The sequence below is a fragment of the Melanotaenia boesemani genome, chromosome 14, assembly GCF_017639745.1.
Source record: "Melanotaenia boesemani isolate fMelBoe1 chromosome 14, fMelBoe1.pri, whole genome shotgun sequence".
Classification (NCBI taxonomy): domain Eukaryota; kingdom Metazoa; phylum Chordata; class Actinopteri; order Atheriniformes; family Melanotaeniidae; genus Melanotaenia; species Melanotaenia boesemani.
This window is the reverse complement of record NC_055695.1, coordinates 662,341-689,187: the sequence shown is the minus strand read 5'-3', so window position 1 is coordinate 689,187 and position 26,847 is coordinate 662,341. Positions and strand designations below refer to the sequence as shown.

The window sequence follows — 26,847 nt, the reverse complement described above, 5'->3', positions numbered from 1 at the left end:
AATAAAGGTGACCTCGCACACTGCACCGTCTCTGCAGCACACACACCGACACGCTGAGCGCAGCACTAACCCGGCGGCAGCATCATCCATCGTCCGGGCTTCACTCTCCAACATAAATCCCTGCGTTCCTGAGTGTGACAGGCAGGAAGTGGGAATGGTCTCCAGGATAAACGCAACGCTCCGATTCTTCCCAACGAGATCCGAGTGTTCCAGCAGCTGCTGTGATTCTGAGGCAGACAGCAGCTCCAGCCTGGATTACTCCCCCTCCCTCCCCCTCTTCTTCCACGCTCTCGGCTGACCCCCCTCCCGTCAAACACCAGAAACCTCCTCCTCTCATCATGGAAATGATTCACTCCACTTATCAGCTGCCTTCCAGGAGGAAGCTCGTCTCCCTCCTGATGAGGAAATAAAATCATTTTCCGGACAATTCCCAGCAGATTTCAACAGCTGCAGTTTTCCGGGATAAGTGTGTACAGATGAGCGTACCTGGATCTGAGCTCAGGACTTTCTGGCTGAAAACTGGAAATGTTGAGAAAAAAAACCCTGAAACACCGAGCAGACTCTCAGGAACCATTTCCAGGCGCCACGGATGTGAAGGACGTACACCTCTACAGGACACATGGACTCCAGAAGTAACTCCGTTCCCAACATTAGAAACAAGGATTAGGAGACCAGATAAGCAGACGTTTCCAGGATGTTAAAAACCAGAAAACCTTTCCTTTTTAATCTCTCCTTGTTTCTACTTCCTGTCTGAAATGACACCAGAAAAGTGAAATTCATCTCCATCACCACATGACTATGTGTAATCCTGGTCTCTGCAGAAAGCCGAGGCACAAGATTCTATTCAGAATGAAGATGTGTGAACTGTGTCAGAGTAAATTCACCTGGAACGAAGTGGAAAACGCAAACGTTCTCTCCCCTTAAATGAAAACCACATTAAGTCAAACACCAGCAGCTCATCCAGGACGAGGAACATCTGAGGAACGGTGCTGCAGAAGAAGGTAAACATGAAGCTGAGCAGGCTTCCAAGTGTGTAAAAGAGGAGTTACTCAGGTAAACATCTCAGGAAGCCATCGGCCGATGATGATGATGATGATGATGGTTGCCTCTATCAGTAGTCAGAGTCGGGAGGATCCAGGAATAGCCCCACAATCACTTTAGAACCGCCACGAGGATCCAGAAAGAAATCCAAGATAGTCTCTGATAGGAAGAGAATCCTTCACTATGAACCTCCTTCATCTCCATGGAAACCAGCAGGACCTTCATGGTTCGTGTCAAACAAAGGTGGAGTCGTAGGGGGGGTTAGGGTTATCCACCAGCAGACTTTTAGAGCTGGAACCAAACTTTTCCCCACAAACAGCGACAGTAAGACCTGGTTTCTGGTTCTGGCTGCTAGCTCCAGTTTCTGTCCCACCGTGATGAAACATTATAATCAGCAACCCGTCCAGCCACGAATCCATCTTCCATCCTCCTGGTGATCCTTCTTCCTTCGTTGGTCTTCGCCATGAAGCCCAACGTGTATCAGAAACAGTCCAGTTTTCATCCTGTAGATAAGCTGCTGGGACCCAGTTTCTCCATCTTTCCTGAACTTATTAACAGTTCAAACACACCAGGTTGTCTTCCCGACACCATCCAGACTCTTCCCGACACCGTCCAGACCCTTCCCGATAACGTCCAGACTTTTCCCGACACCGTCCACCGTCCAGACCCTTCCCAACACCGTCCAGACCCTTCCCGATACCGTCCACCGTCCAGACTCTTTCCGACACCTTCCAGACCCTTCCCGACACCTTCCAGACTCTTCCCGGCACCTTCCAAACCCTTCCCGACACCGTCCAGACCCTTCCCGACACCGTCCAGACTCTTTCCGGCACCGTCCAGACCCTTCCCGACACCGTCCAGACCCTTCCCGACACCTTCCAGACCCTTCCCGGCACCGTCCAGACTCTTCCCGACACCGTCCAGACCCTTCCCGACACCTTCCAGACCCTTCCCGACACCGTCCAGACCCTTCCCGACACCGTCCAGACCCTTCCCGACACTTTCCAGACCCTTCCCGACACCGTCCAGACTCTTCCCGGCACCGTCCAGACTCTTCCCGGCACCGTCCAGACTCTTCCCGACACCTTCCAGACCCTTCCCGACACCGTCCAGACTTCCTTCTTTTCAGTTGGATGTTCAATAAATTCATTCAAGTTCAAATAAACAATGTTTACTTTTTATCAGGAAAAAAAGTGGCGTATCCATGTGAGGAAAGCCAGGATTTCATTCATTTCCAGCTCAGTCCAAATAAATCCAGTTCAATCTGGAAAAATCAAGATATTCCCAGTTAAAACCTGCTGAATTTGGTTAAATCAGTAAAATCTAATTAATTCCAGTTAAATCTGTTAAATCTGGTTTTTCCATCCAAATATGAATTTTTGAAACAAAGATTTGACATTTTCTCTTCATCAGCCGAACCAATGCCGTGAGTCTGGAACCAGGACCCCACGAACCCAGATCAGACCAGAGTTCTGCTGTTTGGACCGGATCATCTGCTGGTTCTGGTCTCACCTGTCTTACACACAAAACCATCCATGTGGGCTGAGGATGAAGATGAGGGTGATGATGGGGATGAAGATGAGATGAGGGTGATGATGAGGATGAAGATGATGAGGATGAAGATGATGAAGATAAGATGAGGGTGATGATGAGGAGGATGAGGGTGTAGATGTGGATGATGATTAAAGTGAAGATGAGGATGAACGTGACGAAGAGTTTCCGGCTGTCCTGCTGTCTGGGATCCTGGTCCTGGTGTAGACCGTTCCAGTCCAGCTTCAGCTGTCGGACTGATGGACTCCAGAGGAGTTCATGGTCCATCAATGACTGCAGGTGTCCAGACCATCATACCTCCACCACCGTGCTGACAGCTGCTATGAGGCGTTTAAGGATCAAACTTGTCCACTTTGGTCTGGTCTGTCCAGAGGACCTGGTTCCAGAAGTGGTGGTTTGTCCAGATGCAGCTTTTCCAACCTCAGCCCTGCTGCCATGTTCTTCTTTCCTCCTGCAACCTTCCCAACAAGCCATACTGGTAACTGGATCTCCATCTCTGGGACCTGGATCTACGTTTGGTTCTGAACCTGCAGGGACGTCCATCCTGGAAGATTATCAGCTGTCCTGAATATTCTCCACGTCTTCCTGTAGGACGAAGGACTGCAGGCAGTCTGGACCTGAAACCTTCCCAGACTGCTGGACCGACCCTAAAGACTGATACCAAACTTTACTTATTGGTTCCTGAAGGATTCTTCCTGGTGGTTGTTTTCTATTGATCGTTCTATTTAACACTAATAACTGTCCTTGCATATTTATTGATTATATCATAGCTCGCTGCTGCTGCGAGGACGGACCCAGTCTGATCCGCCAGCACGACCCTCTGAGCCTGGAGGATCTGAACTAACAGATTTATGACCCGAGACCTGAAAGACGACAGAGCTTCATAAAATATAAATGATGGAAACTTTATTTTAAAACATTTTATTTGAACAAGCAAGCAAATAAAATTCAGCCCTGCATTAGCTGCAAATCAGACATTTTCAGTTAGACTTCCTTTAGACCAGATCCAGATTAAATCAGTTTTAAACCGTTTTCAGGATTTCAGCATCATGTCAAATGATTTGAATAAAAAATCAGCGATGAAGAAAGTTTTTCAACTGATTTTAACACCTCAACAGATCAACGATCACCTCATTAAAACAGATCCAAAGCACCACATCCCATTAAAACCAGAACCAAACCAGGTCTCCATTTACAGCCTGAACCTGCAGCCAGAAAAACGTCTTCGTAGCCCCGCCCGCCCGCCTGCTGCAGACGCCCAAAAGCAAACCAAACACACCCAGACCAGCCAGGAAGCCCACAGAGAAACACGAGGAGAAAAGACGTGGTTGAGTTTGAGCTGCAGCAGACGAGGCGGACGGACTCAAAACGGGCCTGAAAAGACAAAAACACACACATTAACACACACACTCATAATCTGATATAATCTGAGGAGAATCTGCATCATCTGGCGTAAATTATAATCTGACGTAATCGAGCCAACCCAGAAAAAGCCACGAGGTTAAACTCAGGAACAGATCCCAGGATAATCTAGACCAGAAGCTGCCGTCCTCCTAGGTCTCCAGATAATCTGAATCAGAAAGCCTTTATTGTCATTGTAAACCAGAGCAAACAATGAGATTAGGGGGTGCTACTCTTTATGGTGTTTGCATCAAATAAAAAGAATATTCAAAAATGTTAAAAATGAAGGCAAGGGAGGAAATAAATAGAAATAAAATACTTAAAGTAAATATAAATATGGTAAGTACTAAAAAGCAGATATATACATATATTTACAATTGAATGTATTGCACTTAGAGTACTTATATTGCACAATGCGGTTCGAGTTTCACAGTGGTGTGATACTTGTTGCAGTCTATTGCACATGTGTGTGATGACTCGTCTTGTTGAGTGTGTTCTCCTTATTGTGTGGTTTGTTCATGGGAGTTCAGGGCACTGATGGCTCTGGGGAAAAAAACTGTCCCCGAGTCTGTTTGTACGGGCTTTGTGGGCTCTGTAGCGCCTACCAGAGGGCAGCAGGTTGAACAAGTGGTAGTTAGGGTGGAACGGGTCCTTGACGATTTTTGAGGCTCTGCTGTGGTACCGAGAGCTGGCTATTTGGTCCAGAGGGGGGAGGGGGCACTCGGTGATCTTTTGGGCCGTGTTAATCACTCTCTGCAGTGCTCTCCTGTCTGCTGCTGTGCACCCAGCGTACCACGCTGTGATGCAGTACGCCAGGATGCTCTCTACGGTGGCTCGGTAGAAGGACACTAGCAGCTTCTCATCCAGGTTGTTTCTCCTGAGTACTCTCAGGAAGTGGAGTCGCCGCTGGGCCTTCTTCACCACTGCTGTAGTGTTTACAGTCCAGGAGAGATTATCTGAGATGTGGACGCCCAGAAGTTTGAATGAGTGGACTCTTTCCACACACTCTCCATTAATGAGGAGGGGGGTCAGGTCTGCTCTGTTCTTGCGGAAGTCCATGATGAGTTCTTTTGTTTTTGTGATGTTCAGTGTAAGGTTGTTTACCAAACACCATGCTTCCAGTTTCACCACCTCATCTCTGTAGGCTGACTCATCTCCTCCTGAGATGAGCCCCATCACGGTGGTATCATCAGCAAATTTGATGATGGAGTTGGAGAGATGAGCTGGTGTGCAGTTGTGTGTGTACAGTCAGTACAAGAGAGGGCTCAGTACACAACCTTGTGGGGATCCAGTGCTGAGGGTTATGGTGGGGGAGAGATGGGGGCCAAGTTTGACAGATTGTGGGCGGTCTGTGAGGAAGTCTCTGATCCATCTGCAGATGTGTGAGGACAGCCCGAGATGGGAGAGTTTTCCAGCCAGAATGTCCGGGATAATTGTATTGAAGGCTGAGCTATAATCTGTGAAGAGCATCCTCACATAGTTCCCCCTGTGCTCTAGGTGGCTCAGAGCTGTGTGGAGAACTGTGGTGATGGCGTCCTCTGTTGATCTGTTTGCACGGTATGCAAACTGGTGAGGGTCAAGTGTGGGAGGTAGTTGGTCCTTGATATGTTTTGCAACCAGTCTCTCAAAGCATTTCATGATTACAGGCGTGAATCTGAGGTCATGTGAGGTCAGATTATTCAGAGCTGGAGGAGTGGCGTGTTAGAATAGGCCACGCCCCCTCCTGGAAGTGGTGCTGAGTTTAGTGACATGTTGGACAAACAGACGCCGTCTTCCAGCTGCTGTGACCTGATTATTTACTCTGAGTCCTCTTACCAGGTGAAACCCCTCCGTCCAGGTTTTACTGGGATCTGACCTTTGGTCCGTGATGAGGCAGGAAATGGTCCAGATGCATCTCTCAGGTCCTGGTTCAGGTCTTTGCTGGATTTTAAATCCTGTTTATCTGCTGTCGACGGCTTTTAGTCCTGACTCTTCGTTTGTCCTCCATGTGTCCAGTTTTTGACAGTTTTTTCACAGCCCCATCTACCTGCTGCCGCAGTGCCTTTAAGCTGAACTGGGTTGTCCCATCAAACACAAGACTCTGTATTTCTGGGTCATTTTCTGACCCAGAACCTGGTTCTGATCCTGAGTCTGAAGCGAACCCTGATCAGGACCAATGCCGGGCCCAGAGCGGCCCAGACTGAACCGTATACACGTACAGGTGTGTTCTCACCTTTGGCCTGTTCCAGGTCTGATGTCAGCTCCTGATCTGATTGGATGGGAGGTCTGTAGGGGGGAGGCTGTCTGATTGGAGGCAGAGCCATGTCTGGTTTCTAAAACAAACAAAAATAAACGTCAGAATCAGCAGCTGAAAGACAGCCAAGTCTGTCCCTACGTGGTCTCCTCTGTGAGACCAACCCTGAAAACCAGGACTTGGATCTGTTTGACTTTAAGGGCTCATATATTCCCTTTTAAAATTCCAGACTTTTCCAGACAAACATCTGGACACTTTTAAATGTTTGTGTTCAAAACATTTCTGCGTTCCCAGTTTTCCCCAGTGAAACCTTTTAATCCACGCGGTCCCTGAAAGCACCGTCTCCACCGCTGATGTTATTGCGCTTATTTTTATTGCGCTTATTTTTATTGTAAATTCACATGAAACCGTTCTCTCCTGAAAACGGGATCGACTGAATAAACAGCCTCAATAAAAATAAAATAAAGCTCCAGAACAACCTAAATACAGCATCTCTTCAAACGGCTTCCTGAAGCTCAGAGCTGAACCTCTGCTGCCCCCTGCTGGACTCTGCTAGACCCTGCAGTCCCCCACTGGACTCTGCTAGACCCTGCAGTCCCCCGCTGGACAACCAGGAAGCAGAAGCCAACATGGAGCCGAGTCGGGACACAAACCACATCTGAACATGAAGGTGTTCTTTAAGTGTTTTTGGTTATTTTTTAACTGGAACCAGATTAAGCTTAAACTTGACAAGCAAGCCTCTTCAACCGTCCAGTTTTATGGCAAACAGCAAACATTTCTCCCCCAGCAGGTTCCACACATTATAATCATAACTATTACATAACATGGTCGCCATGGAAACGTGCTGTCAGTCAGACAGTCAGGTGTTTCCACCTGTAGCTGTTCAGACTGCCCTGTGCTGTTCCAGGAGGAACCAGGAGGAACCAGGTGGACCCAGGCGGAAACAGGAGGAACCAGGTGGAACCAGGCGGAAACAGGAGGAACCAGGTGGAACCAGGTGGAACCAGGTGGAACCAGGCGGAAACAGGAGGAACCAGGTGGAACCAGGTGGAACCAGGCGGAAACAGGTGGAAACAGGTGGAAACAGGCGGAAACAGGAGGAACCAGGTGGAACCAGGTGGAAACAGGCGGAAACAGGAGGAACCAAGTGGAACCAGGTGGAACCAGGTGGAACCAGGCGGAAACAGGAGGAACCAGGTGGAACCAGGTGGAACCAGGTGGAAACAGGCGGAAACAGGAGGAACCAAGTGGAACCAGGTGGAACCAGGTGGAACCAGGTGGAACCAGGCGGAAACAGGTGGAAACAGGTGGAACCAGGCGGAAACAGGAGGAACCAGGAGAAACCAGGTGGAACCAGGTGGACCCAGGCGGAAACAGGAGGAACCAGGTGGAACCAGGTGGAACCAGGCGGAAACAGGCGGAAACAGGCGGAAACAGGAGGAACCAGGTGGAACCAGGCGGAAACAGGAGGACCCAGGAGAAACCAGGAGGAACCAGGACAGGAGGAACCAGGAGGAACCAGGTGGACCCAGGCGGAAACAGGAGGAACCAGCAGGAACCAGGTGGACCCAGGCGGAAACAGGAGGAACCAGGAGGAACCAGGTGGAACCAGGCGGAAACAGGAGGAACCAGGAGAAACCAGGAGGAACCAGGACAGGAGGAACCAGGAGGAACCAGGTGGAACCAGGCGGAAACAGGAGGAACCAGGTGGAACCAGGCGGAAACAGGCGGAAACAGGAGGAACCAAGTGGAACCAGGTGGAACCAGGTGGACCCAGGCGGAAACAGGAGGAACCAGGCGGAACCAGGCGGAACCAGGCGGAAACAGGCGGAAACAGGCGGAAACAGGCGGAAACAGGTGGAACCAGGCGGAAACAGGAGGAACCAGGAGAAACCAGGTGGAACCAGGTGGAACCAGGTGGACCCAGGCGGAAACAGGAGGAACCAGGTGGAACCAGGTGGAACCAGGCGGAAACAGGCGGAAACAGGAGGAACCAGGTGGAACCAGGCGGAAACAGGAGGACCCAGGAGAAACCAGGAGGAACCAGGACAGGAGGAACCAGGAGGAACCAGGTGGACCCAGGCGGAAACAGGAGGAACCAGCAGGAACCAGGTGGACCCAGGCGGAAACAGGAGGAACCAGGAGGAACCAGGTGGAACCAGGTGGAAACAGGAGGAACCAGGAGAAACCAGGAGGAACCAGGACAGGAGGAACCAGGAGGAACCAGGCGGAAACAGGAGGAACCAGGTGGAACCAGGCGGAAACAGGCGGAAACAGGAGGAACCAAGTGGAACCAGGTGGAACCAGGTGGAACCAGGTGGACCCAGGCGGAAACAGGAGGAACCAGGTGGAACCAGGCGGAAACAGGCGGAAACAGGCGGAAACAGGTGGAACCAGGCGGAAACAGGAGGAACCAGGAGAAACCAGGTGGAACCAGGTGGAACCAGGTGGACCCAGGCGGAAACAGGAGGAACCAGGTGGAACCAGGTGGAACCAGGCGGAAACAGGCGGAAACAGGAGGAACCAGGTGGAACCAGGCGGAAACAGGAGGACCCAGGAGAAACCAGGAGGAACCAGGACAGGAGGAACCAGGAGGAACCAGGTGGACCCAGGCGGAAACAGGAGGAACCAGCAGGAACCAGGTGGACCCAGGCGGAAACAGGAGGAACCAGGAGGAACCAGGTGGAACCAGGCGGAAACAGGAGGAACCAGGAGAAACCAGGAGGAACCAGGACAGGAGGAACCAGGAGGAACCAGGTGGAACCAGGCGGAAACAGGAGGAACCAGGTGGAACCAGGCAGAAACAGGAGGAACCAAGTGGAACCAGGTGGAACCAGGTGGAACCAGGTGGACCCAGGCGGAAACAGGAGGAACCAGGTGGAACCAGGCAGAAACAGGCGGAAACAGGCGGAAACAGGTGGAACCAGGCGGAAACAGGAGGAACCAGGAGAAACCAGGTGGAACCAGGTGGAACCAGGCGGAACCAGGTGGACCCAGGCGGAACCAGGTGGAACCAGGCGGAAACAGGCGGAAACAGGCGGAAACAGGAGGAACCAGGTGGAACCAGGCGGAAACAGGAGGACCCAGGAGAAACCAGGAGGAACCTGGACAGGAGGAACCTGGAGGAACCAGGTGGACCCATGCGGAAACAGGAGGAACCAGCAGGAACCAGGTGGACCCAGGCGGAAACAGGAGGAACCAGGTGGAACCAGGCGGAAACAGGAGGAACCAGGAGAAACCAGGAGGAACCAGGACAGGAGGAACCAGGAGGAACCAGGTGGAACCAGGCGGAAACAGGAGGAACCAGGTGGAACCAGGTGGAAACAGGCGGAAACAGGAGGAACCAAGTGGAACCAGGTGGAACCAGGTGGAACCAGGCGGAAACAGGAGGAACCAGGTGGAACCAGGTGGAACCAGGCGGAAACAGGCGGAAACAGGCGGAAACAGGTGGAACCAGGCGGAAACAGGAGGAACCAGGAGAAACCAGGTGGACCCAGGTGGAAACAGGAGGAAACAGGAGGAACCAGGTGGAACCAGGCGGAAACAGGAGGACCCAGGAGAAACCAGGAGGAACCAGGACAGGAGGAACCAGGAGGAACCAGGTGGACCCAGGCGGAAACAGGAGGAACCAGGTGGAACCAGGTGGACCCAGGCGGAAACAGGAGGAACCAGGAGGAACCAGGTGGAACCAGGCGGAAACAGGAGGAACCAGGAGAAACCAGGAGGAACCAGGACAGGAGGAACCAGAAGAAACCAGGAGGAAACAGGAGGACCCAGGTGGGCCCAGGCGAAAACAGGAGGAACCAGGAGGAACCAGGTGGAACCAGGCGGAAACAGGAGGAACCAGGTGGAACCAGGTGGACCCAGGCGGAAACAGGAGGAACCAGGAGGAACCAGGTGGACCCAGGCGGAAACAGGAGGAACCAGGAGGAACCAGGTGGAACCAGGCGGAAACAGGAGGAACCAGGAGAAACCAGGAGGAACCAGGACAGGAGGAACCAGGAGAAACCAGGAGGAAACAGGAGGACCCAGGAGGAACCAGGTGGAACCAGGCGGAAACAGGAGGAACCAGGAGGAACCAGGAGAAACCAGGAGGAACCAGGACAGGAGGAACCAGGAGAAACCAGGAGGAACCAGGAGAAACCAGGAGGAACCAGGAGGACCCAGGAGGAACCAGGCAAAACCAGGTCAGGAGGAACCAGGAGGAACCAGGAGGACCACCTTTAGAGTTGATTGTGATTTCTAAATGGAAGCAGATGTGGGACGTGTGCGCTCGGTTATAAATCTGGAAGGTTTTGAGCGTCGTGTTTTCTGGTTTCCCTGCGGCCGCCGCCTGTAGCCGCTACGCTACGCTCAGGTTTAGAAGCCGGACCCTGGACTCTGTCCCAGAAGGCGTGAATGGATTTATTACACACAGCTGGTAAAGACGGACAGTAACAGACGTCATTTCAAAGAAAAACCGCAACGGCATCTTTCCCTCAATGTTTGCTGTCATGTTGCTGCAGCGGAGGAAGCGGCAGACCCTCGGCATCCGTAAAGCTCCTCGGTAACACCACCAATACTAGTCAGAATCCAACAGAATCTGGTTCTCACCGGAGACTCGGTCCTCTTCACTTTGTGTTTGCTGTAGCTGGAAGCCGTCAGAGAAACGGGCTGGAACACAAAAAGAAAACTGGTTGGAACAGGTCCATCCACAGACCACCGACAGACCCCCGACTGACCCCCGACTGACCAAAATGCACTGCAGGCCCGGAGCCCAGACCTGGTTTAAATCCGAACCAGATCTGGTTTCAGAAATGTTTCTTAGATGATAAAACGTCCAAATTAATGTTAAATAAATTAGTTCTGATCTGGCTCAGAGACCAAGTTTCAGGTTCTCCTGATTGACCTATCAGGTTCTAAAACACGGTTCTGTTCAGGTCAGAACCGGCAGGCAGACCCGTTCGGGTCAGAACAGGCAGGTGGCCGTGGTGGTGAGTGTGTTGGTACCCGGGGTGTTGCTGACAGGCTCTGGACGATGAAGACGACTGGGCTCGGTGCCGACTTGATGGCGCCAACAGCCTCCCCGTGACTGGCAGCTCGCAGGTCAACACCCGACACCTGAACACACACACACACACACACGCACACACACACACACACACACACACACAGCAGGCAGCATTAAGGTGGAGGTGTCGTATGAATCCATCCCTCCGCACCAGCTGCAACTACACGAAGGAGCCTCTGTATGAAGGTTCAGGAGATCCTGCCTCCACAACCAGAAATTGAATGGCTGATTTATCATTTCTCATTTTACACAAAAGAGATTTTAATTTAATAAATCAACAAATAAACGATAATCAGTCCCTCCAGGATTCCACAGCACAGATTCCACAGCAGGAATTTATCTAAAATACTGTCGATTATGATGTATCCAATATAATTGTTATAACAATATGAATGAATTATGGTCCAGATTGTGTAATTCCAGAATTCCTTACGAGATAATCCTGTTGGCAGAGCAGCTGAACCTGAGCGGAAGCAGTCTTAGTTTTCGTCTTTGGATGAAAATTCTTAGTTTCAGTCACATTTAGTCGTTTTAAAATGTGTATCTAACTTTGTTAAATTCTGTCCCGACTTGCATGAAATTTTCTACGTGAATTTTCATTAAAGCTAGTTTGAATATTTAATCTGAAAAGAACAGAAGCCATCAGATCATTTCTAGACATTCCAGCCTCCGGTGGTCATTCTGGATCATGTGGAAGTATTCTGTACAAGGCGGGATGAGGATCCAGGCTGCAGAGGAGCGCCTCCCGCCCCAAAAAAAAAACACGGACCCCCCCCCCCCCCCCCCCCACTTGCCCCGCACTAACTAACGACCCCCCCCCCCCCCCACACACAAACATGGAGCCCCCGCACTAACTAACACGCCCCCCACTAACTAACACACCCCCCCCCCACTAACACGGAGTCCCCCCACTAACATGTTCATCCAATCTCTCTCTCCAACGGAAACCCGCCCCCGTCTCGTCGCATGAAATAATTCTGTCTTTGTTGACAGACGCTGCCTGGAAGGGATGATTATGCTGCGGGGTCTGAACCAGGACCACAGTCCTACCTCCAGGATCTTGTCTCCGGTCTTCAGGCGCTTTGTTTTGGCTGCAGGACTGTTGGACAGAACCTGTTTGATGAAGATCCCCTTCAGTTCCTCTCCGTTCTTCAGACGTTTGATGACGTGCTGACCTCCAACGATGCTCAAACCCAGAGACTGACCCTCCTCAGGCCAGACCTCCACCCTGCAAGAGACACTCTCATCCATCAGGTTGGTCCAGAACCCCTACCAGAATCCCAACTGTCTAGAACCCCAACTGTCCAGAACTCCTACGAGAACCCCTACTGTCCAGAACCCCGACTGTCCAGAACCCCTACCAGAATAAGAATTGTTCAGAGAAGCCTTGCAGGATTGGACCAGACCGAACTGAACTGGAATATCCCTTATTAGACTGGATTAGACGGGACCAAACCAGACCAAGGTTATAAAAGTTTTAGATTTTTCATTAGTTTTAGTTTTTACTTTGTTCTGACTTTTTGTTTTCAAATTCAGTTAGTTTTAGTTTTTAGGGCAAATTTTCTAGTTTGTTATTTTTCGTTTTATGAAAATGCTTACTTTAGTTTTAATTAGTTTTAGTTTAGTTTTTATTAGTTTTACTTTAGTTTTAATTAGTTTTAGTTTAGTTTTTATTAGTTTTACTTTAGTTTTAATTAGTTTTAGTTTAGTTTTTATTAGTTTTACTTTAGTTTTAATTAGTTTTAGTTTAGTTTTTATTAGTTTTACTTTAGTTTTAATTAGTTTTAGTTTAGTTTTTATTAGTTTTACTTTAGTTTTAATTAGTTTTAGTTTAGTTTTTATTAGTTTTACTTTAGTTTTTATTAGTTTCAGTTTAGTTTTTATTAGTTTAGTTTTTATTAGTTTTAGTTTAGTTTTTATTAGTTTTAATTAGTTTTAGTTTAGTTTTAATTAGTTTTAGTTTAGTTTTTATTAGTTTCAGTTTAGTTTTTATTAGTTTAGTTTTTATTAGTTTTAGTTTAGTTTTTATTAGTTTTGGTTTAGTTTTTATTAGTTTTAGTTTAGTTTTTATTAGTTTTACTTTAGTTTTTATTAGTTTCAGTTTAGTTTTTATTAGTTTAGTTTTTATTAGTTTTAGTTTAGTTTTTATTAGTTTTACTTTAGTTTTTATTAGTTTCAGTTTAGTTTTTATTAGTTTTACTTTAGTTTTTATTAGTTTTATTTTAGTTTTTATTAGTTTTACTTTAGTTTTTATTAGTTTTACTTTAGTTTTTATTAGTTTTATTTTAGTTTTTATTAGTTTCAGTTTAGTTTTTATTAGTTTAGTTTTTATTAGTTTTAGTTTGGTTTTTATTAGTTTTACTTTAGTTTTTATTAGTTTTAGTTTAGTTTTTATTACTTTAGTTTTTATTAGTTTTAGTTTAGTTTTTATTAGTTTAGTTTTTATTAGTTTTAGTTTAGTTTTTATTAGTTTTACTTTAGTTTTTATTAGTTTTAGTTTAGTTTTTATTAGTTTTACTTTAGTTTATTATTAGTTTTACTTTAGTTTTTATTACTTTAGTTTTTATTAGTTTTAGTTCAGTTTTAATTAGTTTAGTTTTTATTAGTTTTAGTTTAGTTTTAATTAGTTTAGTTTTTATTAGTTTTACTTTAGTTTTTATTAGTTTTAGTTTAGTTTTTATTAGTTTTACTTTAGTTTATTATTAGTTTTACTTTAGTTTTTATTACTTTAGTTTTTATTAGTTTTAGTTCAGTTTTAATTAGTTTAGTTTTTATTAGTTTTAGTTTAGTTTTAATTAGTTTAGTTTTTATTAGTTTTAGTTTAGTTTTAATTAGTTTAGTTTTTATTAGTTTTAGTTTAGTTTTTATTAGTTTCAGTTTAGTTTTTATTAGTTTTGATAATAATAATAATAATAAATTTTATTTCAAGGCGCCTTTCAAGACCCAAGGTCACCTCACAAAAGACAATTAAAATCAGTTAAAACATAAGACAAAACATCAAAACAAACATCATGCAGCAGACAGTTAAAAACATTAAGATGAAAAGGCCAGTTTAAACAGATGAGTTTTAAGTTGTGATTTGAATGATGGAAGTGAGTCGATGTTCCGGAGTTCAGGTGGGAGTGTGTTCCAGAGCTGGGGAGCAGAGCGACTGAAGGCTCTGCTCCCCATGGTGGTGAGACGGGCACGGGGCACAGAAAGGTGAATGGAGGAAGATGATCTGACAGTGCGGGAGGGAGTAGCTATATGGAGTAGGTCAGACAGATATGGAGGGGCCAGATTATGGAGACATTTGAAGGTGAAAAGCAGGATCTTGTAGTTGATTCTGAATTTTATTGGGAGCCAGTGAAGTTGTTTGAGAACCGGTGTGATGTGTTGAAAAGAAGGTGTGCAAGTGATAATCCGGGCAGCAGAGTTCTGAAGAAGCTGTAGTTTATGAAGTGATTTATCGGGGAGACCAAAAAGAAGTGAATTGCAATAATCGATTCTTGAGGTGACCAGACTGTGGACTAGGATAGCTGCAGCATGTGGAGTGAGAGATGAACGCAAGCGGTTGATATTTCGGAGGTGGAAGTAGGCAGACCGGGTGATACTATTAATGTGTGAATGAAATGAAAGGGTGCTATCGAAAATGACGCCGAGACTCTTTACCTGAGGGGAGGGGAGAATAGAAGAGCTGTCAATGTTAACAGAGAAACTGTGAGATTTTAGTTTAGTTTTTATTAGATTCAGTTTAGTTTTAATTAGTTTTAGTTTAGTTTTAATTAGTTTTAGTTTAGTTTTTATGAGTTTTGTTATCATTGGTTTCAGTTTAGTTTTTATGAGTTTGTTTAGTTTTTATTAGTTTTAGTTTAGTTTTAATTAGTTTTAGTTTAGTTTTTATGAGTTTTGTTATCATTGGTTTCAGTTTAGTTTTTATTAGTTTGTTTAGTTTTTATTAGTATTAGTTTAGTTTTCATTTGTTTTAATTTCGGTTTACTTTTTTGTTTGCTTTTTCCAAATTAGGATATTTGTCAGGTGTAAAATTCAAACTAATCAGAGTAAGCTTTGTATAATAAAAACTCAACAATCACTTCCGGTAATGGCCGCACTCTAGACAGTCACGCGTAACCTGCTCCGATATATTTTCATTTTAAAATCCTGTTGCAACTTGCAGACTTGAGATTTAATTAGCACAGGCGAAGTGTCCCAGTGAAGAGACAATGCCAAACGTAAAGACGAGCAGGGAGAAAGGGAAATTAACGACACAGTCAAAGCTGCCACCGGACTTTGGGAAACATCAAGAGCAAAAAGTTAGCAAAGAGGCTAATCCTGCAGAAGAGGCTAACACTAGCCTGGAAGATGCTGTTTCCCCTTCGGCGTATTCTCCAGAGCAAGAGAGCGAACTCAGCCTTGTTAAGAAAGAAATCATAACAGCGATTCACGATTTAAAAGGCGAGCTAAAAGGCGAGTTTACGGGCAGATGTGATGAGATTTTAAAAGCGGTAGATGAAACGAAGACTGAGATAAGTAACTGCACCGAAAGAATTGCACAAGCGGAGACACGTATTTCTACAGTGGAGGATGATTACGCTACACTTGCGGACATGGTTGAGAAGTTGGAGAAAAGGAATAAAGCCCTGGAGAACAAGGTTATTGACATGGAAACAAGATCCCGCTTAAACAACGTGCGCCTGGTGAACCTGCCCGAGGGAGCGGAGAGCATGGACCCGTGTTCGTTTTTGGAAAGCTGGCTGCCAGACGTATTGGACTTGGCCCCATTGAGGACGCCGATAGTACTGGAACGAGCGCATCGTATTGGGCCTAAAAGGAGCGCGGAGGAGCCACCAAGAGCACTAATAATGAAGTTCCAAAACTATAGACAGAAAGTGGCCGTGATGAACGCTGCAAGAAAGAAGGATGTCATTTTGTACAAGAATATACGCGTGAGACTTTACAATGACTTGGCCACAGAAGTTCACAAACAGAGGAGGCAGTTCGACTCGGTACGTCAGCAGCTGCGAACCTTGGGCCTGAGACACGGGATAAGACCGCCTGCTAAACTACTGGTAACACATAATGAACAAACGTACACATTTGATAAGCCATCTGAAGTGCAGCAGTTTATAAACAAGATCCAAGAAGGTAATGTTACAGTGGTCAATGAGGCTGACTTGCAGTAAGTTGTGAATATAGTATTTTTTTTACAATCAGGGCTTGATGATGGAATTCTGCACTTTTTGACAATTTAAGTTTTTAAATACTGGCCTTTAATTTACATAGATACCTTTTTTGGTATACAAGGTGACACTTATCTGAATATTAATGGTGGTTTGTAAAACCTAATGTTTTTTTTTTTTTTTTCTTTTTTTTTGGTGATGCTTGGAGTGAGCACAGGCTAGGTTTTCTTTCTGCTTTTCACGTTTTCCCTGCTTTAATATTATTATATTTTAATAATATTGTCTTTTACGCCTGTACACAATTTACAAGAACAGGTGCTTTATATTTTACAAGGAGCGAGTTTATTATATATTTATTTTTACTTTTTAACACATTAGAAGCCAGTGGGATTGATCCTAGATCTGTCCCTTAAGGACAGGGGAAGCTACATAGATTGGGGGGAATTTATCACTTAGTGTGAGATATGGGATTATTTTTTTTCACGTTCAGTGTGTTTTGTGTTTTGTTCCGTAGTTCAGTGGTTAACCTTCTCAGACCAGTCACTTATTACAGTAAATCATATTATGCTTTCTTTAATGTCACAGAAGGTAAAACTTAAATTTTTGTCTTGGAATTGTAGAGGTTTGCAGAAAATTAAAAAGATAAAGCAAGTTATGAATAAGCTAAAAGATTCAGATGCACAAATTGTATTTTTGCAAGAGACACATACTGCTAAGGAAGATCATGTAAAAATACGTAGAAGATGGAAGGGTATCGTCCATGCAGCATCATTTAACTCACAGGCAAGGGGAGTTATGACTCTCATTCACAGTTCAATTCCTTTTCATGTATCTAATGTGATTGAGGATAAATTTGGGAGATATTTAATTATTCAGGGATCATTAATAACAGCAAATTTGAATTTGGTTAATATCTATGGCCCAAACGTGGACGACCAAAAATTTTTCACAGACCTCTTCCTCACTTTATCTGCTCTCCCTGGGGAGTATATCATTGCAGGGGACTGGAACTGTACATTAGATCCAGCTAAGGACCGATCCACAGGTGTGGATCAAACTCATAATAGAAGCAGGACCATCATTAAACACTTTATGAAAGAATTAGACTTAATAGATGTCTGGAGGTATCTAAAACCTAATGATTTAGCATACTCTTGTTATTCTAGTACATATAGGATATTTTCTCGAATTGATTATTTTTTGATCTCGGCTACGTTGATCTCCAGAATAGAGAACTGCTTCTACGATAGTATTTTGCTATCCGATCATGGACCCTGTGGCTTTATTTATACTGATCAGAATCTTCTGAAAGACCCACCTAGATGGAGTTTAAATCAAAAATGGCTTTTAGATGACAAATTTATTGAATATATTGGAAAAGAAATAGACAATTATTTTAAAGATAATACAACTGAAACTTCAGCAGGAATTAAATGGGAGGCCTTTAAGGCTTTTTTGAGGGGGCATATAATAAGCTATACCGCATCTAAATCTAGAAAATTTAAGGAAAAGAGATTAGTGATAGAGGCCAAAATAAAAAACGTTCAGGAACAGGTAATTATTAATAATTCTCCTACTTTAGAAAAAGAATTACTACTTTTGAAAGCAGAATATAACAAATTGTCAGCCGATAGGGCAGCTGCCGACATCATTAGGCTTAATCAAACATTTTACGAAGAGGGAGAAAAGACTGGGAAACTGTTGGCGTGGCAGATTAAACAATTAGAAACAAGGAAAACCATAAGTTCCATTATTAAGGGTAATGGGGATGTGGTAATTGACCCTGTAGAAATAAACAAAGAATTTAGATACTTTTATGAGAAATTATATGATTCCCAAATACAGTATGACCCAGGTGCACTAAATGCTTTTTTGGATAGATTAGAAATTCCCCAAATCCCTGATCATTTTGTGGAAATACTTGATGCGGACTTAAATGAAGGAGAAATTGGTAAGGCTATTGATGATATGAAAGCGGGTAAGACCCCAGGCCCAGATGGGCTTCCAACAGACATTTATAAAAAATTCAAATCAAAACTGCTCAAACCACTTTTGGAAATGTTTTTAGAAGCATTTCAGTGTGGTAATCTACCAAAGTCTTTGACAGCTGCGATTATAACATTATTACCAAAACCTGGGAAACCTAGCAATCGTTGTGAAAATATGAGACCGATAAGCCTGTTAAATGCTGATCTTAAAATCTTATGTAAAATTTTAGCAAGACGGATACAGGATACATTACCCTATATAATACATAGAGATCAAAATGGGTTTATCCTTGGACGACAGGGGTTTCACAATGTTAGGAGGGTCCTTAATATCATTCAGGGTCTGGGGGATACTACAGATAAGGCGTTCCTATCGTTAGATGCCGAAAAGGCTTTCGATAAGGTGGAATGGCCTTATCTTTTTAATGTTTTGAAGCGATTTGGTTATGGGAATATATTCTTAAAGTGGGTACAGTTACTGTACTTAAATTCAAGGGCAAATATAATAACAAACAAAAATATCTCAAAGTCAATTTTGATAAAGAAAGGATGTCGACAGGGGTGCCCCTTGTCACCTCTTTTATTTACTCTGGCGATAGAACCTTTGGCAATAGCTATACGGACACATACTGACATATCTGGAATATATATTCATCATATTGAACACAAGGTGGCACTATACGCAGACGATGTTATTCTGTTTGTTTCTCAACTTAGGAAATCAATCCCAGCTGTAATGGAACTGATAAATGCTTTTAGTAATATCTCAGGATATACAATTAATTATACAAAGTCGTCCATTTTACTACTTAATGAGAGGGACATTGAAGATCCAGCCCCAGAGGTTCTGTGTTTTAAGGTCGTGGATCAACTTACATATCTAGGTATAGAAATTAGGCCGAAATTGAATCTGGTCATTAAATCTAATTACGAGTCTTTGGTGAATGACCTAACAGGTTCGGTGGATAGGTGGACGTCGTTACCCCTCTCATTAATCGGTAGAATCAATGTAATAAAAATGAATATGCTCCCTAAATTGTTATATTTATTTCAGAATGTACCTTTGCCCCCACCTGATGATTTTTTCAAAAAAATTAAAAAGTTATTTATAGGATTTATTTGGAAGAACGGTCAAGCTCGGGTTAGACTGTCACTGTTGCACTTACCATATAATAAAGGAGGATTAAAATGCCCAAATATAATTTGGTACTATTGGGCAGTTCAATTGAGATCAATAAAATTTTATTTTGAGTCAAAAGATGTCCCCCAGTGGGAAGAAATGGAGTCAGAAGATCTAAACTTACCTCTGCCACAATATCTTTACTCCAATAATTCCTCTAATCTAATAAGGCAAACTACAAATCCTATTGTTAAAAATATGATCAGAATCTGGTTTAGGGTACGCAAATATATTAACGAGCCAAGTAAAATATCTTTGTATAGTCCAATTTGGGGAAATCAGTACTTTATCCCAGGGAGAGCAGACCCCGTTTTTCAACAATGGGCCTCAAAGGGTTTGAAGATAATGCAGGATCTATTTATGCCTAACTCAGAGAACATGATGTCTTTTGAGGAAATAAGACAAAACTACAATATAGATAAAAAATATTTTTTTAAGTTCCTTCAACTTAGAAGCTTTTTTAGAGCCAAACAGAATAATACTCTATCCAAACCTCAAAAAACAAATTTAGAGAAAATTGTTTCTAAAAAGAGTTTAAGTAAAGGTGCTATATCAGAGTTGTATAATTTACTACTGTCTAATTCAAATGAAAACTCTATGACAAAAAAAATGGCGTGGAATGATGATTTATCGATAAATATATCACAAGAGGACTGGGAATTAGCATGTACTAAAATCCATACACAATCAATTAATACCCGATTTAGGCTCATACAATATAAATGGTTCATGAGAACATACATCACACCAGCAAAATTGAATAGATATAACCGTAACATACCAGATGTATGCACAAAATGCAATGAGGAGAAAGGGACACTGTTCCACTGTATGTGGCAGTGTACTAAAGTTCAACTCTTTTGGGAGGAAGTTAATAAAGCAATGAACATTATTATATCAAAAAATATCCCAAAGAACCCTGCTCTTTTTATTTTGGGAATTTATCCTGAAAAACATAGCTTTACTAAGAAGGAACAAATAATGATCAGTATGTGTCTCCTGCAAGCTAAAAGAGCAATTGCCATATTTTGGAAAAAGACAAATCGGCCCAGCCTAGTGTATTGGGTAAAACAAATGCTTATAGTTTTTCCTCTAGAAAAGATCACATGTATTAGAAAAGGGAAATTAGAAATGTTTGAGGATATATGGGGACCTTTCAGAGACTTTGTGAAAAATGTGAACTTGGCAGGTCTTAATGAAGAAGAAGAATTGTGAACTTGTGTTTGTAAACTGCAAACCTTATATATGTATGTATTATTGGAATTATTTTGTTACTTTAATTTTCTTATTTAAATATTGTGACATGGTGAATGTATTTACTTATTGAGCGTGTCTATGGAAAAGTGCTGTGTCTAGGAGAAGTGTTTTGCTTGTTGTTGAATGTTTATTTTTGTTTTCTAATTAATGTTTTTGTACTGTGCTGAGATTCAATCCTGTTGAACAGTTGTAAAATTAATAAAATACAGTGTTCTAAAAAAAAACTCAACAATTAACTCTGCACACATGATACGCACAGCATTATGCATCGCAAAGAAAACTATCCTTGTGAACTGGAGAAACAAAAATAATCTGTGTATTCAGCAGTTTAAGAATCTCTTAGTTGACCACATCAGTAGTGAGACAATGTCTGCCTCCTCAAAGAACTATTTAGCTGGATCTCATTCCCTCTGGTCCCCTGTGCTTAGTTCCATCACTTAGTGTAGGTGGAGGACTGTGACCTCGTTGCTATGGGGGTTTGGGAAATGGCCCGGAGTGACTGGTGGTGCGGGTTCTTTGTGGTTGCCCGTGGTGCGGGACCAGGCTGCTCTGCGGTGGGGGTGGTTCTGGGTCTGGCCTCGTCGGGGGCTGTGGGGGCCAGCGGTTGGAGTCGCCTCGTGGCGGGGGGTGAGGCCACTGGTGGCGCCTGGGTTGGTGGGCGTCGGTCCTGGGCCGGGCGGCCTGGCTATTCCGGGGCGGGCTGGGCGGGGGTTCTGGGCTCAGGTGCCCGGGGGTGGTCCTCCTCCCTCCGGGGTGGTGGGGTCTGTATGTGCCGGGGGTCTGGGCCTGCCTGGATGTGCTGCCGTGGTGTGGGTTGGAGCATGCCCTGGTGTCTGATTGTCACCCTGGGACCCAGGATATGGCCCGAGGGCAGGGGGGGTGTAGGGATTTGAAGGAGGGCCGAGTGGGATTCGGGGGATTATAGGGGGAGGTGCTGGGGTGTGAGACAGGGATGCTTTTATGTTGTGTGTGTGTCTATACTTTGGATGATGTTTGTGTGGGTGTGGGGGTATGTTTGTGTGTGTGCGTCATTTCCCAAACCCCCATAGCAACGAGGTCACAGTCCTCCACCTACACTAAGTGATGGAACTAAGCACAGGGGACCAGAGGGAATGAGATCCAGCTAAATAGTTCGTTGAGGAGGCAGACATTGTCTCACTACTGATGTGGTCAACTAAGAGATTCCTAAACTGCTGAATACACAGATTATTTTTGTTTTTCCAGTTCACAAGGATAGTTTTCTTTGCGATGCACAATGCTGTGCGAATCATGTGTGCAGAGTTAATTGCCATATTAATGTCACCAAAGTCACCTAGTAGACATAGTGCGGGGATTGTAGGAATATTACATTTAAACCATGTTGACATGTCCACACATACCTGAAGCCAGAACCTGCGGACAGGTGTGTGTTACATCCCCAGGCCTTCAGCCTGTGAATCTATGTGAAAAGCATGAATGAACTCTATGGCTGATTGACTGAAATGAGATCCAGCTGGAGAGACCCTGCCTGCCCTGCCGATGGATTGGATTCATTCACTTCTGGATTACTTTGGCACCGCCCACTACTGGATTGGACAGCTTGCACCGCACCTCCACCAGCACGGCCCAATCAGATCGCTGCTGGAGCCATAAGAATGCGCTGCCACCGTCACTTGGGGCAGCTGTGATTCATTGGACTCAGTGTGCCAAACTCTGGGATTGTGGTAGATGCTGGTCTGTGTTTTGGATTTGTGGTAAAACCCGAGTGGTTTATTAAGCTTTGAGATTCCCTTGTTTTGGTTGTTTGCACGATTGTGCTAGTAGTTAAGAGTTGAGAAAAGACACTCCTCTTTTGTGAACATTTTTTGAGTTGTGATAAGATTTGTTTCTATTTAGAAGAGCTTTTGTTTTGTTAATTCCTTAGTGCTCGTTAGGTGATCTTTTGTTGGTTTTGTGTGATAGCAATGTTAAAGAGTTGAAGGTTTTTTTGGTTAACGTTAATTACCTAATTAAGGACACCTTTTGTTTTTTTTTTCTTTTGTTTCCAGATCGGATATATAACCTGAGATAGGACACCCTTTGTTTGTAATTGTTTCGTTTGAACCCGGTTTTGTACAATAAATTATTTTATATATCCTCCCTTTGGTCTGGTTCATTCAATTTGTTATCGTCCCTAATCCCCTGGGTCTGACAAGGGGACGTAACAGTGTGCAGGACCACAAGGCATGGAGATAGTTGTCAGGTGTGTTTTCATTGCAGTGTGTGCAGATGTTTGATTGTGACAGACCCATCCTGAACATCCTTTGTCCTGTATAATGAGTTCTATGCAGAATTTTGAATTGTATTAGTTGCATATTTGAATTCTTAGTAATTTTAAAGGTGTTTAAACATATTTGTGACCATTTATCTTTATTAAAGTTACTGGATAAGTCACCCTCCCATTTTTTAAGTTGGAAGACAGATTGAGTCTTCTAGTTTGGATAATAGTCTATATGTTTTTGAAAATAGCTTTGGGGTATTGAGATTCATGAATTCTGCCACCCTAACAGGTAGCTGTAAGTTTAATTGATTAATGGTATATTTTTTTACATATAATAGATTTAAGCTGGTGATATTCTAAAAATGTTTTGCTACTGATTCCATATTGTGAAGTGAGAATATTAAATGACAAGAAGTTTCCATTTTCTATTATATGTTCTGTTTTATTCCTTAATTTTTCCAGTTAGTGAAGTTAATCAGCTTTTTCTTTAGCAGGATGTCAGGGTTGTTCCAGAGGGGTGTAAACTTACATGGAAAAAGTGAGGATTTGGTTATCTTTAGAAAATCCCACCAAGCCACTAAAGAGGAACTGATATTGATGCTTTTAAAACACTTATGTGTTTTGATGGTTGAGCTGATGAATGGCAGGTCAGAGATAAACACATCCTCACACAATGCTTGCTCTACATCTAACCATGATTCATCCAGACTGCTAGGTTTAAGCCATTTGGAGATATACTGCAGCTTGTTAGCTAAGAAAACACGATTAAAGTTGGGTAGCTCCAATCCGCCTCTATCTTTAGTCTGTTGTAAAGTTTTTAGACTGATACGTGATGGCTTGTTTTTCCATAAAAATTTAGATATATGTGAGTCCAGTGACTTAAACCAACTGGAGGATGGTTTAGTGGGTATCATTGAAAACAGGTAGTTTACTTTAGATAGAACCATCATTTTAACTGTGGCAACCCTCCCCATGAGTGATATGCTCTTTTTGCTATTTTCCATCTTTTCTGTCCCCTCCGGTCAGGTCCAGCAAGATTACATAGATTTCGTGATTCAAAGTAAATAAATTAATCACATTATCAAGAGGAGCCTTACCCATAGGCCTCCCCTTGGCAGAGCAAATTTGTTCAGCACGATACAGCAAAATCATTTTGCTGCTATGATGCTGGACAGGACAAGTTAAAAATAAATAAATAAAAACTCAACAAGATATAATTTTAAAAACTGAATCAGGAGGAAACATGAACAGCATCGACAAATCAAACACAGCAACCTGAAGTAAAACAATGTGTACAATGCTGCTTCTGGGATGGTGTGCTCGGTAAAAATCAAGACACGTATCATCAACATAACATGAGTCCATTCCAGAGACAGAGACAGAGTCCTCGGCAGCCAGGAGTCTAAAGGAAATAAATCTGACTCTTCATGAACCTGAACAAGCAACAACCTGTAGACCAGAGCTTTAACTCGTTAACTACATAAAGACGCTGCAGCAGCCGCTGCAGCTGGTTAACAGAAGCTCACATGTTAAACTGGACATGATAAAGTGGATCTTTTACACTCTGAAACGTGTGTGTGTGTAACGTGTGTGGTAGAACACAGAGCCAGCAGCTGGTTAACATGCTGGTGTATCAGCTGGATGCTGATGTGCTTTTCTTTTGTTTGAAAACGTACATAACCTGCTGTCCAACACCGTAAACAAAAACTAATTTAAGCCTCTCAAATTCAGCTTTTTTAAGATTTTGTGTGTGACTGTGTGTGTAGGTCTGTTTGTGTGTGTGTGTGTGTGTAACTGACTGTGTGTGTGACTCATGTTCCCTCCCCATGCTGCTCGGCCTGGCTGAAGCTTCTCTTTCGGGGAGGGGGGCAGAGAGGCTACCTGGTCCAGGTGCTCCTGGTTAACCTTCTCGTGCAGCTTTTCAAACGGACTTTCAGACTCGTGGTTTTCCTTCCACACATCGAACCGCCTGCTTCTTCTACACGACACTTTTATCTCTGACGAGGTCATAACGAAACCTGAGGGTTTGTATGAAATACATTTACAAAAGAAACGAAAATGAAGGACATTTTTGCTCAAATTTGAGTTTGTTTTGTAAACACGATACAGTTTCAGTTCGTTTTCATGTTTGTTAAAACTCGTTTTTATTTTTATTTCAGTTAACGAGAATGTTTTTTTAATTTTTACACAGGACCAATCTACACCAAAGCAGGCCAGGCCAGACCGGACCAGACCAGACCAGATCAGACCAGACCGGACCAGATCAGACCGGACCAGATCAGACCAGACCGGACCAGATCAGACCAGACCAGACCAGACCGGACCAGACCAGACCAGACCAGATCAGACCAGTGTGGACCAGATCAGACCGGACCAGATCGGACCAGACCGGACCAGACCAGATCAGACCAGACCGGACCAGATCAGACCAGACCGGAGCAGATCAGACCAGACCGGACCGGACCAGATCAGACCAGACCGGACCATACCAGACCGGACCGGACCAGATCAGACCAGACCTGATTAGACCAGATTAAACCAGTTGTTCTAGAATGCGCCGCTAGGTGGCAGCAGCAATTGTAGTAGCTCTGTTTTTAACTTGTGATTTTTTACAATATAGCCGTCTTTTTTAAGACATCAGCTGTCAATCTGTGTCTGTTCGGGTAGATTTTTCGCGCTGGTCAGAGGCTGTGCTATACGGGAGATTTTTTCTGAATATTTTTTCTTTTTTGCAAGACTTGTTATTGTGAGTCTCCATGGCAACGAGACTTGTTTACCATCGGGATCAACTGATAAAACTCTCCAAACTCAAGATTATCAGTGAAACAACACTTCAAATCCCAACGGAGTTGAAAAGAAAGAGAAGAGGATGCAGGGCAGGAGCGAGGCAGAGAAAAAAACGGTGGCGATTCAAACCGTTTCTTCCAACGGTTGTTATGGGAAACGTGAGATCGCTAGTTAACAAAATTGATGAACTTCAGGTGCTAACCAGGTCTCTTAAAGAATACAGAGAGTGCAGTATTATGTGCTTCACCGAGACATGGCTGCATGAACACATCCCAGACTGTAATGCGTCTGTACACGGCTTCAGGACGGTCCGTGCAGACCGCAATAAACAACTCAGCGGGAAGCTGAAGGGAGGTGGAATTGCGGTGCTGGTAAACCAGCGCTGGTGTCATCCTGAACATGTCACTGTTAAAGAGAAGATCTGCAAAAGAGACATTGAACTGCTAGCTGTGAGTCTCCGCCCGTATTATTTACCCAGAGAGTTCACATGCGTTATTCTGGTAGCGGTATATATATTACCTGGTACCGCTCCAGACACAGCCTGTGATGTCATTAACTCTGTAGTGGCCAGGCTTCAAACACAACATCCAAACGCATTTGTGGCGATCTCTGGAGATTTTAACAACATCTCCCTCTCTGCAACTCTACCAACTTTCCAACAGTTTGTCAGCTGCTCCACCAGAGAAAACAAAACGTTGGACTTATTTTATGCAAATATTAAAAATGCATACAGCTCCTTTGCCCTGCCACCTTTAGGAAGATCAGACCATAACCTAGTTCTTCTCTCCGCCTCCTACAAGCCCATCGTTCAGCAACAACCAGTCATTAGAAAGGCTATTAGAACCTGGTCTAATGAAGCTGAAGATGCTCTGAGAGGATGCTTCGAGGCTACAGACTGGAACGTCCTATGTGAACCTCATGGAGATGACATCAATGCCTTGACTGAGTGTGTGACAGATTA

The 26,847-nt window shown here is 44.0% G+C and overlaps 1 protein-coding gene across 1 annotated transcript in view; it reads right to left on the bottom strand.

Moving 5' to 3' along the window:
• The window catches only part of patj (PATJ crumbs cell polarity complex component), a 115,216-nt gene that overhangs the window by 44,761 nt on the left and 43,608 nt on the right, over positions 1-26,847 (bottom strand). The window contains exons 26-29 of the mRNA XM_042006703.1: positions 12,327-12,504; positions 11,216-11,326; positions 10,820-10,879; positions 6,206-6,305 (exon numbers count right to left, since the gene is read on the bottom strand). Of these exons, the coding sequence (XP_041862637.1) occupies positions 6,206-6,305; positions 10,820-10,879; positions 11,216-11,326; positions 12,327-12,504 (449 nt within the window). The remainder of the gene's footprint in view (positions 1-6,205; positions 6,306-10,819; positions 10,880-11,215; positions 11,327-12,326; positions 12,505-26,847) is intronic.